This window comes from Podarcis raffonei, chromosome 3 (genome assembly GCF_027172205.1).
Source record: "Podarcis raffonei isolate rPodRaf1 chromosome 3, rPodRaf1.pri, whole genome shotgun sequence".
Lineage (NCBI taxonomy): Eukaryota > Metazoa > Chordata > Lepidosauria > Squamata > Lacertidae > Podarcis > Podarcis raffonei.
The window spans coordinates 59,270,871-59,289,022 of record NC_070604.1 but is presented as its reverse complement, the minus strand read 5'-3'; the positions used below and the strand labels follow the sequence as shown (position 1 = coordinate 59,289,022).

Here is an 18,152-nt window from a genome sequence, read left to right as displayed (position 1 = left end):
GTGGATGCCCGGAACTGAACTCTCACATAGTAAGGTCACTGTATATATTTTGAAAAGTAGTTTGTCTGTTGTCCATTTGTTCTCTATGGGTTTGGACACCTCTTGATATATCATTGCCAAACTTTACACAAGGGTTCCTGAGACGGGCTCAGTGGTTGTTGTTGATGTTTGGATGTCAGGTGCCATTTTGAATCAAGATGGCAGACCAAAGCATGGTTTTGATGTGACTTCACCTGATTTTTTGTGTAAGGGGTCCAAACTGTGCCACTATCAAACTCTGCACAAGGTTTTCTGGTGGTTTTTGTTGACATTGGGTCACTGGGCACCATTTTTAATCAAGATGGTGGATCAAAACATAACTTTGGCATGACTTCACCTGGCTTTTGGCTTGACTGTTCCAAACTCTGCTGATTTGGATGCCTCTAAAGATATTGTTGCCCAATTTGCTGATCCTCACCTGTACCAGTTTGGATGCCTCTCAAGATATCATCACTCTACTTGACACAAGAGTTCCCAAGGTAGAGGCAGCAGTCTTCATCAATGGCTTGAGTGCCAGGCGCCATTTTGAATGAAGATAGTGGACCAAATTAACCCTAAATGCACCTTAACTCCCCACACCAAAATGATTCAGGACTCGGTCAGGTGCTCTCTGGGTTAGTTTGGAGCCCTGTGTAGCATCTGTGCGCACCCTGGCTTGTTTGTATATACAGACATAACCCCAAAACTCACAAATGACACAATCCATTTAAAATCATAATTCTGAAAGGGGAGTTCTTTAAATTCCCAAGCAGTGCTGGGCACTCCCTGCTAGTGCTCTATTAAGGATCAAGGCAAGCTGGTGGTGATGGTGGTGACAATAATGCAATATACTACTTTGTGGTTGGTATTTGAGAGTTGTGAAGAAAAGAAATTTTAAAAATTCTGACTGAGGAGTTGAATGTTTGTTTGAACAATCCCTAGTTGTCATCATCTTTGCAGTTCAAGGTTACTTTTGTTAAGGTTTATGGTCTGTCCTATGTATAATGCCTTGGGGCGAAGAACGTAAGGAGTGGTAAGCCCAATAATATTTCAAGATAATCCTGAGGTGCTTCCTTTTCCCAACCTTTGTTGCCTATTTAGATTTTTCATTCCAGGCAAAGTCTCTTAACATGTATTCTCATACAGTAATTTAACCTATGGGCTTTCTGCTCTCAGCAGCAACTTGAAAGTCATTACTACAGTAAAATAATAATAGTGGTACTTTTTTATTGTACTCTCTTTTTTTACTCCAGTTGTGGATTTCATTTAAGTAGTGCAACCATAATTCCCTGTCTTCTTATACAATATTAATTATAAAATAATAGTATAGCTCTTTGCTTCTTATATACTCCACATTGCACTTCTGTGCATGTTTATTAAGAAGTAACCTCTGCCTAGGATTCCAACACACTTACCTGAGAATAAGCCCTATTTAACATAATGGGACTTACATTCAAATATACACGCACAGGATTGCACTCTTGTTGTATTCATCCCACTGAAGCCAATTGTTGGAAGTAGTTTTAGGCTTGATTTGGTGTTCAGCTAAGTATGTTAGTTTTCGAAGCACTTATTTAGGAATAGGAGGAAAGTTTATGGGTGAGTTATGACAATGTCAAGAAGGTGATGTAGTAAAAGTAATAAAATACTTGCAGATGCTGGTATTTGTAGCTTTGGAGAAGACGCACTGGAATAATGTTTACTGTTGCTAAGCGTGTCTGTGGGAGACCTGCAGCAGGGAACATGGGTGGTTTCCCTCTCTTTGACCCACAGAGCTGATAGGAATCAAATATCATGTTCTCAAAGTTACCTTCAGTAAATTCTGTTGCATTGTTGGATGCGCTCATAACATAAATTCTATAAAATACATTAAAGTGCCATGTTTTTTGCAGTTGGATTTGTGCATGAGGATCCAGGGATGCACTGCAGGTGTTTCTACATCAGCTAGTCATTTCTATTTTGTGATTTATATTTGGACTCAGTTCAAAAACTCCAACATAAAACAGAGCCTGACATTACCGGGTAATACCAGACAGGTAAACATATCCAAATCCTACCTACACTACACATCCTTAGCATAGGCTGAGTACACATTACCATCTTAAAACACAATGAGGTGTTTTCCCCCCATTGTGTTTCAATTTGCATTTGCATTCCTATGCTTTGACATGTTACCACATCACCCACAGCCTGCCCACACCAACAAGGGGAGATGGAGTGGGGATATCCCAATGCAAACTGCCTGGTGGGTGTCCTCACCCTTCCACCCACCCTCTCTCCTGCTGGAACAAACTTGTGAAAAGCTAAGCCCAGAGGCACTTGGAGCTAGGAAACCAGAGCCTCATATTACAGGTTCTTGAGAACAGCTTTAAGTCCACTACAAAACAGTTGGAAAGTATTTAAACTTAAGCAGAAGCAGATATATTGCTGGCACCATCTTCATCTGCGCATGCATGCCCATACTGCCACCACACATGTAGAACCACACCCAGAAGGAAAGGTCAGTGTCTCAAGTATACACACTGGGGCTTCACTGTTAATTGAATAAGGCTACAGTTTCCAAGTCGGATCAAAGATGGTTTGTGGGATATGCATCAAACCTCAGTATTTCACAAAAACTGCAAAATAGATCTGGATCATTGATAATACCAGGGGTCAGCAACCTTCTTCAGCCATGGGCCATTCCATCGTCCCTCAGACCATGTGGTGGGCCGGACTATATTTTTGGGGAGGAAATGAACAAATTCCTATGCCCCACAAATAACCCAGAGATGCATTTTAAATAAAAGCACACATTCTACTCATGTAAAAACACCAGGCAGGCCCCACAAATAACCCAGAGATGCATTTTAAATAAAAGGATACATTCTACTCATGTAAAAACATGCTGATTCCTGGACTGTCCACGGGCTGGATTGAGAAGGCGATTGGGCCGCATCTGGCCCACGGACCTTAGGTTGCCTACCCTGGATAATACTATGTGAACAGAGATTGAAAAACCAGCAGTGGGAGCACACTGGAACCAGTATAAACAGTATCCTGTAACCAGCCATAGGCCCCATCTGCACTATACATTTAAAGCAGTATCATAACATTTTAAACATTCATAGCTTTCCTCAAAGAATCCTGGCAACTGAAATTTGTTACGGATGTTGAAAATTGTTAGGAGACTCCTGTTCCTGTCAGAGAATTATGGTTCCCAGAGTGGTATAACAATCAATCCCTCTTCCCAGGAAACTTTGTGAATTTTAGCTACCTTCTTCCTCCCCATATTCCCCTTCATTCCTGCAAATGTCAGAGAAGGGTAACCAGAAACAGTGGTTGGACTGGGGATCCAGTGCTGCTGCTGCTGCTGCTGCCGCTGCCTATTTAGGACGAAGAGTCAGTCTGGGTAAGGTGGCAGCAGGAAGAGCAATATGGAGAGGAAGAAGACATCCAGAAGTGGTGGTGGTCAGCCTGCAGATCTACTGCGCCCACTGCCAATTAATATGAAAAGATGGCCCAGGTAAGGTAGCAATGGGAGGAGCAGTACAGGGAGGAAGAAAGTGATCAGTAGAAGCACTGGCCAGCCTGGGGTCCCATGGTACATCACAGGACACTATTCTGTCCCCCATGCTGTTTGATATTTCTCTGAAATTGGGGGGCCTGGTGTGCAGTGCCAACTCTGCCACTCATTTTTATCTTATTCAGGTGAAGTAACTGAAGTCCTGAACCAGTGTCTGAGATGGGTGGTGAATTGGATAAAGGCCAATAAACTGAAGATTATCAGAATAGGGAAGTGGAATTCAGTCTGAACTGGGCGGGATTGCATATCCCTTAAGAAACAAGCACAGTCTGGAGCTACTGTTAGTTACAGGCTTGTTCTGGGAAGCCCAAGTGCATGAGGTACTGTTCATCAGCTGCGCCTGGGGAGTCAGAGCCTTCCTCATCAGAGACAACCTTGTCACTTTTATCCATGTGTTGACATTTCACTTATATTACTGCAATGTGTTTTACATTTGGCTGACTCAATAAATCATTCCTGAGCTTAGGGTGGTGGACAACACTGCAGCTGGATTGCCGACCAGCGCCAGGCATTCAGAAAATATACTGCCAGTCTTGAGCCAAATGCCCGGGCTTCTGGCTCAATTCAAAGTACTGATTATGGCCTTTAAAGCATGATAGGGCTTAGGACCACTGTACCTTAAGGAGCACTTGAAGCAAACTTACTTCAGAAGAAAACCCACAATGGTCCTTTCAAAGGTCAAATTTGCCCTTCATGGAACTCTGGGCAGCAGACATGGGGACACCTAGCTTCCAAACCAGGCACTAGCCAGGCTCACATCTGCTAGCAATGTAACCATACCATGTGACACCATTCTTTGTATCTAGGTCAGCATACATGTGTGTGTGCGCGCACACACTCATGTATTAAATAGCCAGTTCCCAATATTCTGTTCTTTCTTATATTCCTAGCACACACAAGCATCTGTTATAGCTACTTCCTGTCGTTCCCTTCTTTGTCAAAAGCAAGCAGATTTCCCCAATCTGGTCCTCTCCAGATGTTTCTGGATTGCAACTCCCACCATCTCGGACCATCAGTGATGCTGGCTGGGGTTGAAGAGAGCCCTACTTCATCAGGAGTGCACCAAATTGAGGGAGGCTGCACTAGAGTGTGATAGAAAAGTCAGACAACTGACTTGCAGAAGGAGGAGGAAACAGTGCATAAAACCATCTCTGAAGAGATGCCTCACTTCATTTCTCCCATACATGAAACCAGTTCTTGGTCTAGCATGGGAGCCATGTGGATGGAGGAACACACCTTTCTTATCTCTCCATACTGCGTACATCTGGGGAAGGAAGACTATGTCCTGACATACTGTTTAGCATCCTGAGAGTGTGTACTTTTTTCTCACAGGCAATTCTCATGTGCATTAGGAAAGGAGATGGTAATTATTTAGCAAGTTAGTTAGTTATATGAAGAGGTTTTTTTAAAAAAAACAACTCCCCTTTTTTTTTACTCTTTCCAAAGTAGCAAACAAATGCAAATGCCATAAAAGTAAACCTAAACAAAATAACAATAACAGAGGACTAAGATACCAAATAGCCAGTTAATGGTGATTAAAATACAGTGGAACCTTGGGTTGCAAACGTGGTCCATGTGGGAAGCACGTTCACAACCCGCTGCATTCACAACCCACAGTGCCACGTCTGCACATGTGTGCGATGCGATTCGGTGCTTCTGCGCATGTGCAAAGCACGATTTAGCACTTCCGCGCATGTGCGAGTGCCATAACCCGTTCCGGTACTTCCGGGTTTGGTGCGTCCGTAACCCAAAAACGCACAACCCACAGTGATCGTAACCCAAGGTATGACTGTAAACAGGAGTTAGTTACAATTACAATAACTTCACCTCTTGCCTAGAAACAGAAGTGGCTGTGGTAGCAACTGAACAAAATAGGTACTGTACAGAAGGAAGGCTGTAGCAGAAGAGAGGTGAGAAGTGAAGAGGGAAGAACTGCAGAAGTGAAGGAGATGGGATGAGCAGAAACCCATAGGATGAAAGGCAGATGGGACTTCTTCCCTTCCTCTCCAAAATAGCCCTCTGCCCCATCCTTCAAATTTTAAGGGCAAATAGCTATAAAGAGAGAGGAGGGTAAAGAAATGACAGCTTACCCAATCCTGGGGTGGGTGACTGCTGGACAGTCAGCTGGCAATTGTGGGCTCCCCCTGGCTAGCTGCTTAAGTGGGCAGACTTCCCCACCAGCCAGTGTTTGAATTTGGACCAATCCAGCCAGGCTGGGTGGGCATGGTTTGAGAGCAGGCCAGAGTGGACCAGGCTTCACTCTAGTCTGCCCCCAATAAAAGCCCGTTGCGCCTGACCCCAGAACTTTTTAAAGCCCAGAACGTTGTTTTGTCCAGTTTCTTAATCTTCCTTAATTTAGGCCTTGCTCTGTGGGAAGGGGTCGCTGTGAGTGGGTCCGCAACTTCAAACAACTTCTCTCCCAAATGATATATATGCACTCCTATTTCTACTTGGTAATTGTAAACAGTTTACAGATTTTGCTTGTTTGTTTGTTGGCAGAATCTACTTTGAGCATACATGTAACATGTTAAGAAAATGGATCAGGAGAAGTTGGCTGGCGCCCTAACTGCATCAAACTAGGTATTTACTTAACTTTAGACAGGTGATTTCTCCATATACAGACTCTCCTTCAGAGTCCTTCATAATGTAAACCTATACAGCTGATATTTTTCAATGGTTTTTCACTGTGTTATATATAACTGAAATGGATGTTTGACTTCAGTGGAGAAGGAGATGTAGGTAAAAGGGAGTGAGTAGCTCTATTGACAATGCAGTGAGGCTACTAATTTCTTTAGGCTTAGCCCCAAAGTATTTTGACAGATCCAAAGAGTGAAAATTAGAAAATATTTGTTCTCTTTCTCTGAAAGTACAATTTTCAAAAGTCCAATTTATATTTATGAGCAAGTTTGACAGCACAGGAAATCTGTGTATTGTAAAAAAGTACAAATATTTTCCCTTTTTCATTGTGATTAATTAAATGAGCATTATTGTCATTATTTATTAATTTTCTATGTCACTCTTCATCCAAGGATTACAGGGTGGTTTACAATATAAAAATACATAACGTAGGAACAAACAAAAACAATAACTTCAAAAGACCATAGATCTTTTAAAAGACAATAGATTGTCTAATTATCCAAAGACCTGGGAGAAGAGGCACCTAAACATTTGTAATGAAGGCGCCAGGTGAGCCTGCCTGGGGAAAGCATTCCACAAGTGGGGAGCCATCACAGAACAGGCCCATTCTCATGTGGCCCACCCTCTAGACCTTTTGTGGAGGAGGCACACAAAGAAGGGCTTCAGATCATGATCACAGGGTCCAGGTTGGTTCATATGTGGAAATGTGGTAAAGAATATTTGTTTGGTTGTATTGATAGCATGTTATTTTCACCATTATCTGTCTTATAAAACATTTTAAAAACTTAATGCTGAAAGACCATTTTTGGTTTATACATAGCATGTGTACACACTATGCATTTAGAGCGCATTTAAAGCACAAACCCCAAAGAATCATGGGAGCTGTAGTTTGTTAATGATGCTGGGAACTGTAGCTCTGTGAGCTGTAAACAAGAGTTCTCAGAATTCTTTGGCAGGTGTGGAAAAATGTGTTTTAGATGTATGGTGTACACAGCCAAAGAATTCCAAGCCCCTATGAATACAGGACACAATTATGTTTAGGTTCTTTTTGAACTGGCTGCCCACTAAAGAAGAGGGTTCTTTTTTTATCACATAGCACCATTTTATTGCATTGTGGTTGAAGTAGTTTCCCCGTTCTTCTGTTGGTTGTGGTTAAACTGTCTTAGCTTTCTCAGTCATAAGTCAAAGTCTTATAGTCTAAAACTTAAAAGAGTTTCAAAAGCAGTTTATGGTTTAGCCTGAGGTTCTGGGGCTCAAAGGAGGAAAATGTCAAAAAAATCTTCATTGTCTGGATCCCAGACATAACATAACGTTTCACAGGTGAGGTGGATTGGATGGGAGGGGTGAACAGAAAGCAGCAGGACACCACCCACCCCACCCCACCCACAATTCCCTCCTAATTTATTGGACTTTCCCCCTTCTCATATTCCCTGTTGTTCTTTGCCTGCTTCCCGAGTTCCTGGACTGAAGTTGGGAACTGGGGGGGGGGACCAGTCCCCTTCACGTCTTACCCTCTACTTAAGTCCCATTTGGAGACAGCATGCTGCCTGCCTCTCCTCCATCAACAAATAACCCCACAACATTCTGTCTCTCATGCTGCAGATGCTCTGTGGGCAGAGGAAGAAGCACTGGACACCCCCCTCCAGGACTTGCATGTGCTGGGATTGATGGGTTTAATTATTGACAACGAGGCTGGGGAGTTTGGAAAATACCAGCAGCATGATGAGTAATGAGCAACATATTATTACAGCCCCAAGGCTCCTTTTTATATGGCTCCCACCATTCATTGAGATGCATAAAGAAGGCAGATGTAGCAATCCCCTTCCCAGCCATCTTCTAAAATTGCACCCGTTGGTTCTCCTTGAATATATTTCTCTCTCTCTCTCTCTCTCTGGTCTGTAGTCAAGTAAGGGGTGTATCTGCCTTTGAAGTAAATCTTCTGCCTGATTTGCACTGCCTGATTAGTTTGTAAGAGCGATAAGAAGCTATTCTCTACCGTGCTGTTTAAACATCTGTTCTTCTGATCTCGTCATCGTCATCTGATCCCCGCGCTCGTTTTTTGGTTGTGTGTGCGCGTGCAGGGGAGCTTGTTTCATTGTCTCCAAATCCAAGTTTAAGGCCCGATATAGTTGCCTTTGAAGTCAACGGAAAAGCTTCGGTAGGGGACGAAGCCAGGTGGGTGGGTGGGGGGGTCAAACCAACACACTGGCGCTCGCAGCTCGGCCGGCCACACCACACCCCTGCATCCCTGAATTTTCCGTAGCTTTGGGACAAGCTCCCTATGAAAACAGCCCGCACCTGCAAAGAGCGCTCCCTCCCTCCCTCCCTCCCTCTCCCTCTTATTGCAGCGGACGCCAGGGGTCGCGCCTTTCACAACTCTGGAGATTCAGGGCAAGGGGGAAGGAGGGCGAGATCCTTGGGCTTTGGAGAAAGCAAACCACCTTGGGCTGAGCAGATGACGCCCAAACAACGTGCCACCTTCACCATCTAACAAATTTATCCTCAGTCCTTTCGAACTAAAAGAGACAACAACATACAGTATCCTCATATGCCAAGAAGAGGAAGAAGAAAAACTCAGGGCGTTGCTTTCCTTTTCCACGAGTAAGTAATATCAGATACTCTCGCGCGCTCTCCGCTTCCTGACATACGAAATGAATGAACATTTCGCATACACTGGCATACACTTAATCGCTCTGCACTCAATGAGGGGCATCTATGTGAGGCAGCAATTCTATCCTACCCAGTTGAACTTAATGGGGCTGATCTGCGTGCCAAAGACTCCTATGTAAGCACCGCGTCGGAGGAGAAGCGAAAGTCCAGTCCTCCGCGTTAGATCTGTGGTGGCCCACGGCGACACGCGTGCAGATCACCGCTCCATGATGTGCAAGCCTAAAGTCTCTGCGAAACAGCTCGCCCCACAGCCCCACCTCATATATGAGAGAGGAGCGCAGGAATCGGGGCTAGTTTGGTCTTGCAGAACGATTTCCTTACTTCTCCTGGATAAGTCTATTTACTGGAGTCCAGCTGTGTAGAAAACCAAATGCCGAAACGTCTTTCTCGGATCAGTCCTTAGTCAGATGCTTATTGCCTGAGAAAGAGAGAAAGAAGGTTCCCCCCTCTACGGAGGAAGCTGCCTTATACTGAACCAGAGCATCGGTCCATCTAGCTTAGCACTGTTTGAACCAGGAACCTTCAGCACCTCCTTTTCTGAAAGGTGTGCTTTCCAGTACCCTCTCCCCAACTCGACTTGCCAAGTCTGAAACCACGTCCAGATCTCGCAACAGCTCACAGGGCTCAATGGGCTCTGGGGAGCTCTGGAGGAAACGAGCCGCTCCGTGGCCCCGGGGCAACAAGAGGGCGTCCCGTCGTCAGCCTTTCATTCTGGCGAAGCGGACACGAGCGTGCCCGGAGAGATCCCTCGCGAAAGCGATATTTCCAGGGCACTTTCGGTGAATCAGACCTTGTTTTCGAGAAGCCGATGCACAAAGGAAGCTTTCAAGGGATACTTGTGCCAAGGTGGGGAAAGGGAAGGCTGGGCAAAACCTAGGAAATAACCTTGTGTACTTTTGGAGGGGGGGGCCGGCGGAATGAAAACAGGCTGCTGTGTGTGTTGGCCTCTTCCTATCAGGGCAGAGCTGTCAAGCAAGAGGGAAATACACAGCCCCTTTCACCAAGTAGTACAAAGCGCCAAAGGAAGCTCAGAAACATCTCGCCCAGCTCTCTAGGAAGGGCCTTTGGGGAGATATGGGAGGGGAGGAGGATCCCTATCGAGGTCGATGGAGGAAAGAGATTCCTAATAGGCTTTGCACGAAATGAAGAGACCAAATTTGCACCCGCTCATCTGGGTTTATCTCATTCAACCCCTCTACCCACTCGCCCTGCCTTCTCCCTTGAGGCTCATTGACGGGCAAGTCCTACCTAGGTGTTGTCTAATCTGGAAAGAATGGCCCCATTCACCACAATCTTCACCAGTGTCTCCTGCGTTATCTGACCAGGCCAATCTACGGGAATCCAAGGTTCAAACAGTGTCGCTCTGGCCTTCCTTCGGTGGGAAACTCTCACACAACCACAGCCCCACGCTTCCAACACCCACACTTCCGACGATGTCTCCGAACTCCTCCGAGGACGATGCCCGTGTGAATTAAACAGGGGCACGATCCAGGGGCACTTTTCGAAGCACAAACTTCAACTGGGCTCCTGTCCGGTGCTTTCATCTCGCCTATTGAAATCAATGGGGCCTGTAAGTCCAACTTAACTCAAATGCACTTAGCTTTCGAGGCAAGCATGCAACGTGCTTAACTTTAGCCGACTCCTGCTCGCTAGTAGAACATTGTCACCATTCTTTCATGTATAACATTCTCTTTGGTGTTTCTATTTTTCAGATTGGCCCTCTCTGCCGCCTTCTGATTGTAAAAATATGATGTTGTAATTACCTACAGAGATGCGTACACCGGATGCTTCTCTCACCCCCAAATTTCAGAGAAATTACAAAGCCGAGCAACCACCAGGGAGAAAGAGAAAAGATGCTTAGGGCCAACGTTACTCTTCCTTTTTTATTAGGTACATCGTAGTAGCACTCATCCAAGACAGTATCAACCTGCCCCCTATCCACTTATGTGGGAGGCAGATCCCATTCAAACCGCCGGGCAAAGATCACGAGGCACCCAAAGGAACCTGCGCGACCCTTTGCTGCATTACCGAGGGAGGGACACCGAGATGCCTCCTTAATCCTGAACCACGTGTGTGTGGAATGCATCGTACAATACATAAGGAAAAATAGCTATAGTTCAATCTTTATAATAGTGTGAATCAGTGGTGTGTTTCTAAGTTGGTTGGGGAAAAAAGGCTTCCCAAGAAGGGCGTGATCCTTCTTTGCTCCTCTATGCAAGCTTTGTTTTTTAAAAAAACAAAAAAACCCCTGCGCAGTGCGATCCTATCCACGTTCCTTGGAGACAAGTCTCCTTGAGTTCCGCAGCCCTGTGAGCGGCGCTTCATGGAGAAGAGACCAGCGGCACTTACTTCTTAGCGCTGCGCGGCTAAGGAACAGCGTCGTTCACCCAGACTGCAAGCGAGTCAATATGCAGAGGGTCGGGTTGCCCAGACTTGCTGCTGCCGGACCAAAATACCCTTTCCCCCTTCAGCGTGACTCCCCTGGGACATCCCCGGCACCACGAGAGAAGCGAGAGACCCTCAACAGGTGATCCCCATCCCCTTCCCAGCCCCAGTCCTACTTCAGAAGAGACCCAGGAAAAAGGGCGCACTTACTTCCCTGCCGCCGGACTCTGGAAGGGTTCTGCTGGCTGCCGACGTATTCCATCAAGTTCAAAGTGATAAAGACCCAAGAAACCAGTCGCAATTGCATAGTAACCCTGTAAGAAGTTCCCGTCTCTCGTCCTTTTCGGAGGGGAAGGAAGAGGAGGCGGCGGAGTGGGGAGGGAGGGGGGGAGGGCGGCAGAAATACCTGCCTGGGAGGCAAGGGCTCCCGAGCGTCTTCTTGTTTACAAACAAGCGAGCCAACAAATGTCACTGGCGGCGGCGCGCGGGCTCTTAATTATTGCACTTTCAAGTCGCCCCGACGATGGCCTCCGGGCAGCCTCCTCGGAAGGGCGGCGAAAGAGAACGGCGGGAACCCGGGAGCGAGGCGCCTGGTCGATGTCAGGGCAGGTACCATGTTGCGAGGGGGGGGGAAGAGGGCAATAAGAGGGTTGGGCAAAGGTTGCTCGTGGCGCGGGGCGCTCCCACCCGGCTCCGGCTACAGGTCGGCGCTCCCAGTCAGAAACTCCATGGGCAGGTGTGCCTTCCTCTTGGGCGCTGCTCACCTTCGCTGAGGAACCCCATAGAGAAGGGCAAGGGCAGGCGCGGGGAAGGAGCCCGGGCAGCTGGTGGTGATGGTGGTTGTGGGGCCGGCGAGCCGGTGGCAGCGCTTCTCCCTCTCCCTCGGCTTCAGGGCTGAGCGCGCCCTCCTCGGACCTGGCTGGGAGCTGTCGCCTCAGACGCCTCGAAGCCCAGCAGCATCTTTCTGAGGGAAGGCGTGGGTAGTAGGAGCGCCGCCTCAGCTACACTAGGCGTGAGGCGCCTCAGAGCGCGAGAAGCGGCTCCGTTCCCAGCGGGCGAGGGCTTCGGAAGGCAGCGGGGCGAACGACGGCAGCAGCAGCAGCCCCCTCAGACCGTCCCTCGCAGCTGGGCGACAGCCGGAGTCGGAGCAAAGCTTCTTTCCGCTGCCTTCGCGGACTCTGCCTGCGAGCGAGAGAGAGAGAGCGCTTCCCACTTACTCCTCCCTCTCCGGGAGTCCAGGGGTATTTTTGAAGCCCGCGTCGAAGTGTGGAAAGCAAAACTCCAATCGGACGCGCAGCCGCCTGGGCGAGGAACTTCCAATCGCTGGCGGGCGGCTTTGGCTCTAGCTGCCGAGGGAGGGACGCGGCGCGCGACGGGAGCGGGGAAGCGCGCGTGCGCGCGGGGGTGCGAGAGCGCGCCCAGAAGTCTCGCTTCTTGCTGATGCTGGGGCGTCGCTCGCCGTCGCCTTCGCTTCCCACACCATTCGAGGAGCCACACGCTTTTCTCTGTCAGTATCGGGGGTGGGGGTGGGAGTTAGTCTGCATGATGCCTGAGCGTGTCCTCATGAAACATTTCTTGGGGCCAACTAACAAGGACAAAACAGCGAGTGCAGCTAGATTTCAGATTTCACAGAAGTCGGACAGCCCCCCCCCTTTGATGATTAGAGATAAGAAGCTGCGTTGTACTGAGGGCGCTCCCTCCCAGGCGGTCACTTTTTTGAGGGATTTAATCACATACAGTATAGGCAGATTCATGTTGCACAGTTAGAATCGATAGGGAGAGCTTGCGTAACCTGCCCCCCCAAAGATTGGACTTTCTCGAATAAGTGGGAAAAACTGGGTTGGGAAAAGTGTGGGGTAATACCTGCTTTGATGCACTGTCTTCTAGTCTCCCCATTAGCAAATCAGAGTGAATGCTCATTAAATATCTTTATTATCATCCCACTTTTTTCCCTAGACAAAGGACTCAATGTGGCTTACAGATAAGACAAAAAACACAGATAAAATAGAAAAGGCTAAAAATATAGAAGAGACAGTCATTAAAAATAGTTAAACACTAATATAATCTGTTTATAATAATAGACAATAATAAGATTTATTTAAAAATGATATAATAATGATAAAAACATCACAGTAGACCTTTCCTTTAAAAGAGTCGGTTCCTAAAGGGCTTTTGGAATAAAAAGGTACCCATCTGCTGGCAGAAGGAGAACAAGGAAGAGGCTAGTCTAACTTCTTATCAGGGCGGGGAAGTTCCAAAGTCTGGGAGCAGCCACCGAAAAGGTCCTCTCCTGTGTCTGTGCCAAGCATGCCTGTGAGAGTGGCAGAACTCAGAGAAGGGCCTCCCATGAAGATCTCAGAGCCCAAACAGGTTCAAAGGAGAGAATACAGTCTTTCATCTTGAACCTAAGCCATATAGGGCTTAATAGGTCATAACCAGCAGTTTGAATTGTGCCTGGAAACAGATCGGTAGCCAGTGGAGCTGTTGGAACAAAAGCATCATATGCTCCCCATAACTAGCCCTGGTCAACTGTCTGGCTGCAGCTCTTTGGGCCAGTTGAAGCTTCTGAGCACTTTTCAAAGGCAGCCCCACATAGAGCGCATTACAGTAATCCAAATGGGATGATTTGTGTCACTATGGTCAAATTAGACATTTCCAGAAATGGGTGCAGCTGGTGCAGTAGCTTTGAGAAAAGGCAGTTTGAATATTGTTAAATGCAATTGTTGTTTTTATATATGCTTCCTAAACCTTGAGTCCCTGACCCAAGGTACTCATTTACACCCTGAGACCTCCAAGTATAGGGTGGTATATAAATTCAATCAATCAATCAATCAATCAATCAATCAATAACTGTGCAAATGCACTCCTGGCCTCTGCAGAGACCTGGGCATCCTGGACTAAGTCCAGGAGCACATCCAGGAGCCCACACCATCTAATGTCTTGGCAAACAAGTCAGAATGAATGCTCATTAAACAGGTCATCTGGAAGTGCCCTGAATCAGACTACTGGTCCTCTAGTTCGGTGTTATCTGCATGCTGACTGGCAGCAGCACTTCAGGGTTTCAGGTAGGGAGTTGACCCTAGCCTTACCTGGACTTTCCATATGCAAATCATGTGTTCATCTACTAATCCGTCCCCAAGTATATTGGTACAGGGCCAGGGGGAACTTATGTTTGCAATATGTCACAGCAGGATTTGGGTATCTTTTTCCAACAGAGGATAACTTTTCATAACCTCCTGGGGGGCCACATGTGACTGCTGAATGGGGCCAGAAGAAAAAATTGGGCCATGCAGTGGCTGTGAGGCTAAATTCCAGCTGTGCAAAAGATTTCTACACCTGCACTCATTGCTCTCCATCCTGGCATGTGAGAGGTATTATTACACGTCAAGGACACATTTCAAGCTAGGCTACTTACTGGTAGCTTTGGTTGTACCTAGTGCAAAAGGATTTCAGGTTGCACCGGAACGAAGTATGAGCCACCTTTCCTCTGAAAGTATAAAAACAATACAATTATTCAAACGTGAATGAAGTGCTAATCAAAACTTATGGTTATGAGGGAAGAGGGTTTAAAAATGCAGTAGTCCTTCCAGGAGTGCAGTGCTACAGCTTCCTGATCATCATCTTAAAACTATAACGGATTGCATACTTACAGGGCTTCCAGCACACATCATTTCTCTTCTCTGCATTTTTCTCTTTTAAAATTGTGTGTGAGAAAGTGTACCGTGAAACTATAAAAAACTAGCTTACTGCTGTGTGATATTAGGGTTCTAGAACAGTATTGTGGCACCGTTCCTGATTGAAAAGTATCATTCAGATCTTCCCCCACCCTATACACTTTTTGTGTTATTAACTGTTGTGTTTGCCCTACTGTCAACCTAAATATCCTGCGGTCTCCTACTGAGGTTTTCATTGCAGGAATTTCTAAAACCACACACACACACACACACACACACACACACACACACACACACGTATAGTGTTTTCAAGTGTACAAAATAATTCATAATTCCTTACTCCACATTGGAGATTGGACTGAAAGACAGTGACTTCACCATGAGATTAGAGTTTGAACTTGAGTTTCAACACACTGCAGCCCTTAAAAATAAAATCTACTATACTGTACTCCACTGCACACAACATAGCATGCAAAGTCTTCTATGAAGCTGATGAACTTTGATCATTAAATATGGCTTAAGCAACTTACTCAGAAGTAGTACTGCTGAAATCAAATGAAATGTTTGGAACTGTGTTCTGAGCACAGTCTTAACAACCTGATCCTATGTATATTTACTTACCAGCAAGACCCACAGAGTTCACTGGGACTTGTTCCCTTTCCCAAATAAATGTATGCAGAATGTTCCCATGGAAATGTGCTCAGTATGTAAGAAATTCCCATGTAAATGTGCGTACATCTTTTAATGGCATTAAGGCACAAATGCACAGGCTACATTGCAGTGCCTTTGCAGTCAACTGCACTGTCAAAAAATGTGTTTAGTTAGCCCCCATCTAATTCATTTCATTTCCAAGAATACTGAATTTTAAATTAAAAATTATCATATTCCTTGTCTGTTTTATCTTTTTCCTACAGAATTTCCAGTGATTTTATTACAGTACCCGATACACTGAAACATTGTTTTCCTAGTAAAAAGAAAAGAAAAGAAATGCAGGTCCTTGTGAATCAGAAACAGTGCCAGAAATCTGGGAGAGAGTTTCTGCCCATTAAAAATTCATGCCAACACTGAGATTCAGTCTTGTAAAACACAACAGGATCAGAACAGTCAGCAGGAGATTGCTTTGCATATAATTGATATTTGCATTTCTTCAGTCTAAAGACTACCCAAATGCATACACACCTTAATCCCAAACATATTTATTTAGAAGTCATGCTGATTTTCACCTCTTTTTTTATGCAGAAGACTGTCATTTATACAGGAATGTTTTTGTAAGAAAATGGAATTGTGGGAGGGAGACATTATGTACTTTCTCTTACCTATTATCAACATACAGCTACTTTTTAAGAGAAGGAAAATACCGACAACCACTTGTATTGTACCAGAAATCATAAAGCAGGCTTCCTTTGAAAAATACTTCTTCAGAGTAGTTTTCCCCTTCTCATTGCATTGTTAAATATCTGAATCAGAAAATATGGGGGATTTAAAGATCTATGGGAGGTTCCCTTTGAAAAGGGATCCAGGGAAAATCTTTTAAATCCAGGATACTTGAGCTAGATGGGATGAAAACTGCCCCACAGACATAAAAATGAAAGACAATTCAGCTTTCAACTTCAGAAATACACCCATATACAGACAGAGTCTGCATTATTTGGGGATGGGGTGTGTGTGTGCAGTTTTCTTTTCTGCCTTTTGAAATGTCTGTTGTAACCAGAGGAAGGAATGGTGTTAATAAACAATCACAGGAAGAAACTAAAGGAATATACATTCAATACTAACCCACAGCAAAGTTGGACAGCTCTGCTGGAGAAGTGTTAACATTAAAAGTATGTTTTTTAAAAGCGGGTGGGAATGTTGAGGAAACATAAGGAAAACATTACATAAACAGTACATTCTCTCCAGGGACGAGGTATTCCAGACTAACCTTCACCAGAGTGCTTCACAATGCAGACACATTGCATAGATTCATTATATTGTTGTTAATGCACAGCTTCCAGTTATTAGGCAGATCGCATAAAAGGCTTCTCAGCGTCAGCCTGGGTTATACCCTGTAGTCACTGCACCATCTCAGGGAGAATACACACTTTGTTTCAAACCAGAGACAGGTCCATTTTAATTGATGCATTTGGTTTTATCTAGACTCTTGGTCCCATCCCACTCTCTGATATTATATTGGAGGGGAAATGCAGTAATATTTGCTAAGCACTTCCAAAATGAGAAGCAAAATAAAACTTGAACACTACCTTACAATATTCATAGTTCATAATTAATATTTTATTAATGTTCTGATGTATTTCAAATTTGGTACAGTATGGTGGGTTGTTGTTTTTTTTAAGTTAAGCTGCCTCCAGAGAAATATTTTTGTAGTAAGTGGCATATAAATATAATAAATAAAACACAATAATTCCCTAGTTCACTGGGGGTAATTGGGAAGGCTTATTGCATATTGATATCAATATTTTTGTGATTGCACTTTTTGTAATTTTAAGTTTTAAAATTGTTTTTAATGTTGTATTTAAAATTGTTGTCACCTGCCCTAGTGAAGGGTGGGCTATAGCTATAGGTGGTGAACAAATTCATTTTCTTGCCCTTTGTTTCTAACCATAAAAATATCAACTGCTGATAGAAGCAGCTCTAATAATGAACAGGGTTTTATCAGAATTTAATTAGCTGATTATAGAAGAATCCAAAAGAAAGACTGGGTTTTGAGATTGATTTATAATTGATTGATTGATTGATTTAGGAGAATTCTTTTACACTGGGAGATTAATAAATGAAGTTCTGTTCAAAATCAGATTTTCTGCACTTTATTAGCTTTTAAGCCCTGGCCAAGTATATTAATTAATTGTCTTATATGATGGTAAAATGAACATACAATATCACTGAAATCCAGTTCTGTCGTTGTGAAAGACTGTGTGTGGTGGGTTGTTTTTTTACAGTAATGTAGGCATAGGATTTTATTTTTATGTCCGCCAACATGTTACTACACCACCGGCAAAGTTGACATTGACAGTGTAAATACAGGATGCATATCTTGGTGGAAGAGTTCTGCCACAAACCCTGGTGCCCATAGCAGCTGATGGTGGGGAGACTGTAGACTCTGAGGTGAAGGATTTAAAGAAGCCTTCAGGTGCCAGAATATTGTGAAGCAAACATATGGAGAGCTAAAGGCATCTTTGTCACTAAAATCAGTAAAATCAGATATA

At 44.9% G+C, this 18,152-nt stretch overlaps 1 protein-coding gene across 1 annotated transcript in view; it reads right to left on the bottom strand.

The window, feature by feature from the left end:
* The window catches only part of RSPO3 (R-spondin 3), a 55,292-nt gene extending 42,984 nt beyond the window's left edge, over positions 1 to 12,308 (bottom strand). The window contains exon 1 of the mRNA XM_053381849.1: positions 11,486 to 12,308. Within this exon, the coding sequence (XP_053237824.1) occupies positions 11,486 to 11,582 (97 nt within the window). The 5' untranslated portion in view covers positions 11,583 to 12,308. The remainder of the gene's footprint in view (positions 1 to 11,485) is intronic.
* Between the last annotated feature and the right edge of the window lie 5,844 nt (positions 12,309 to 18,152).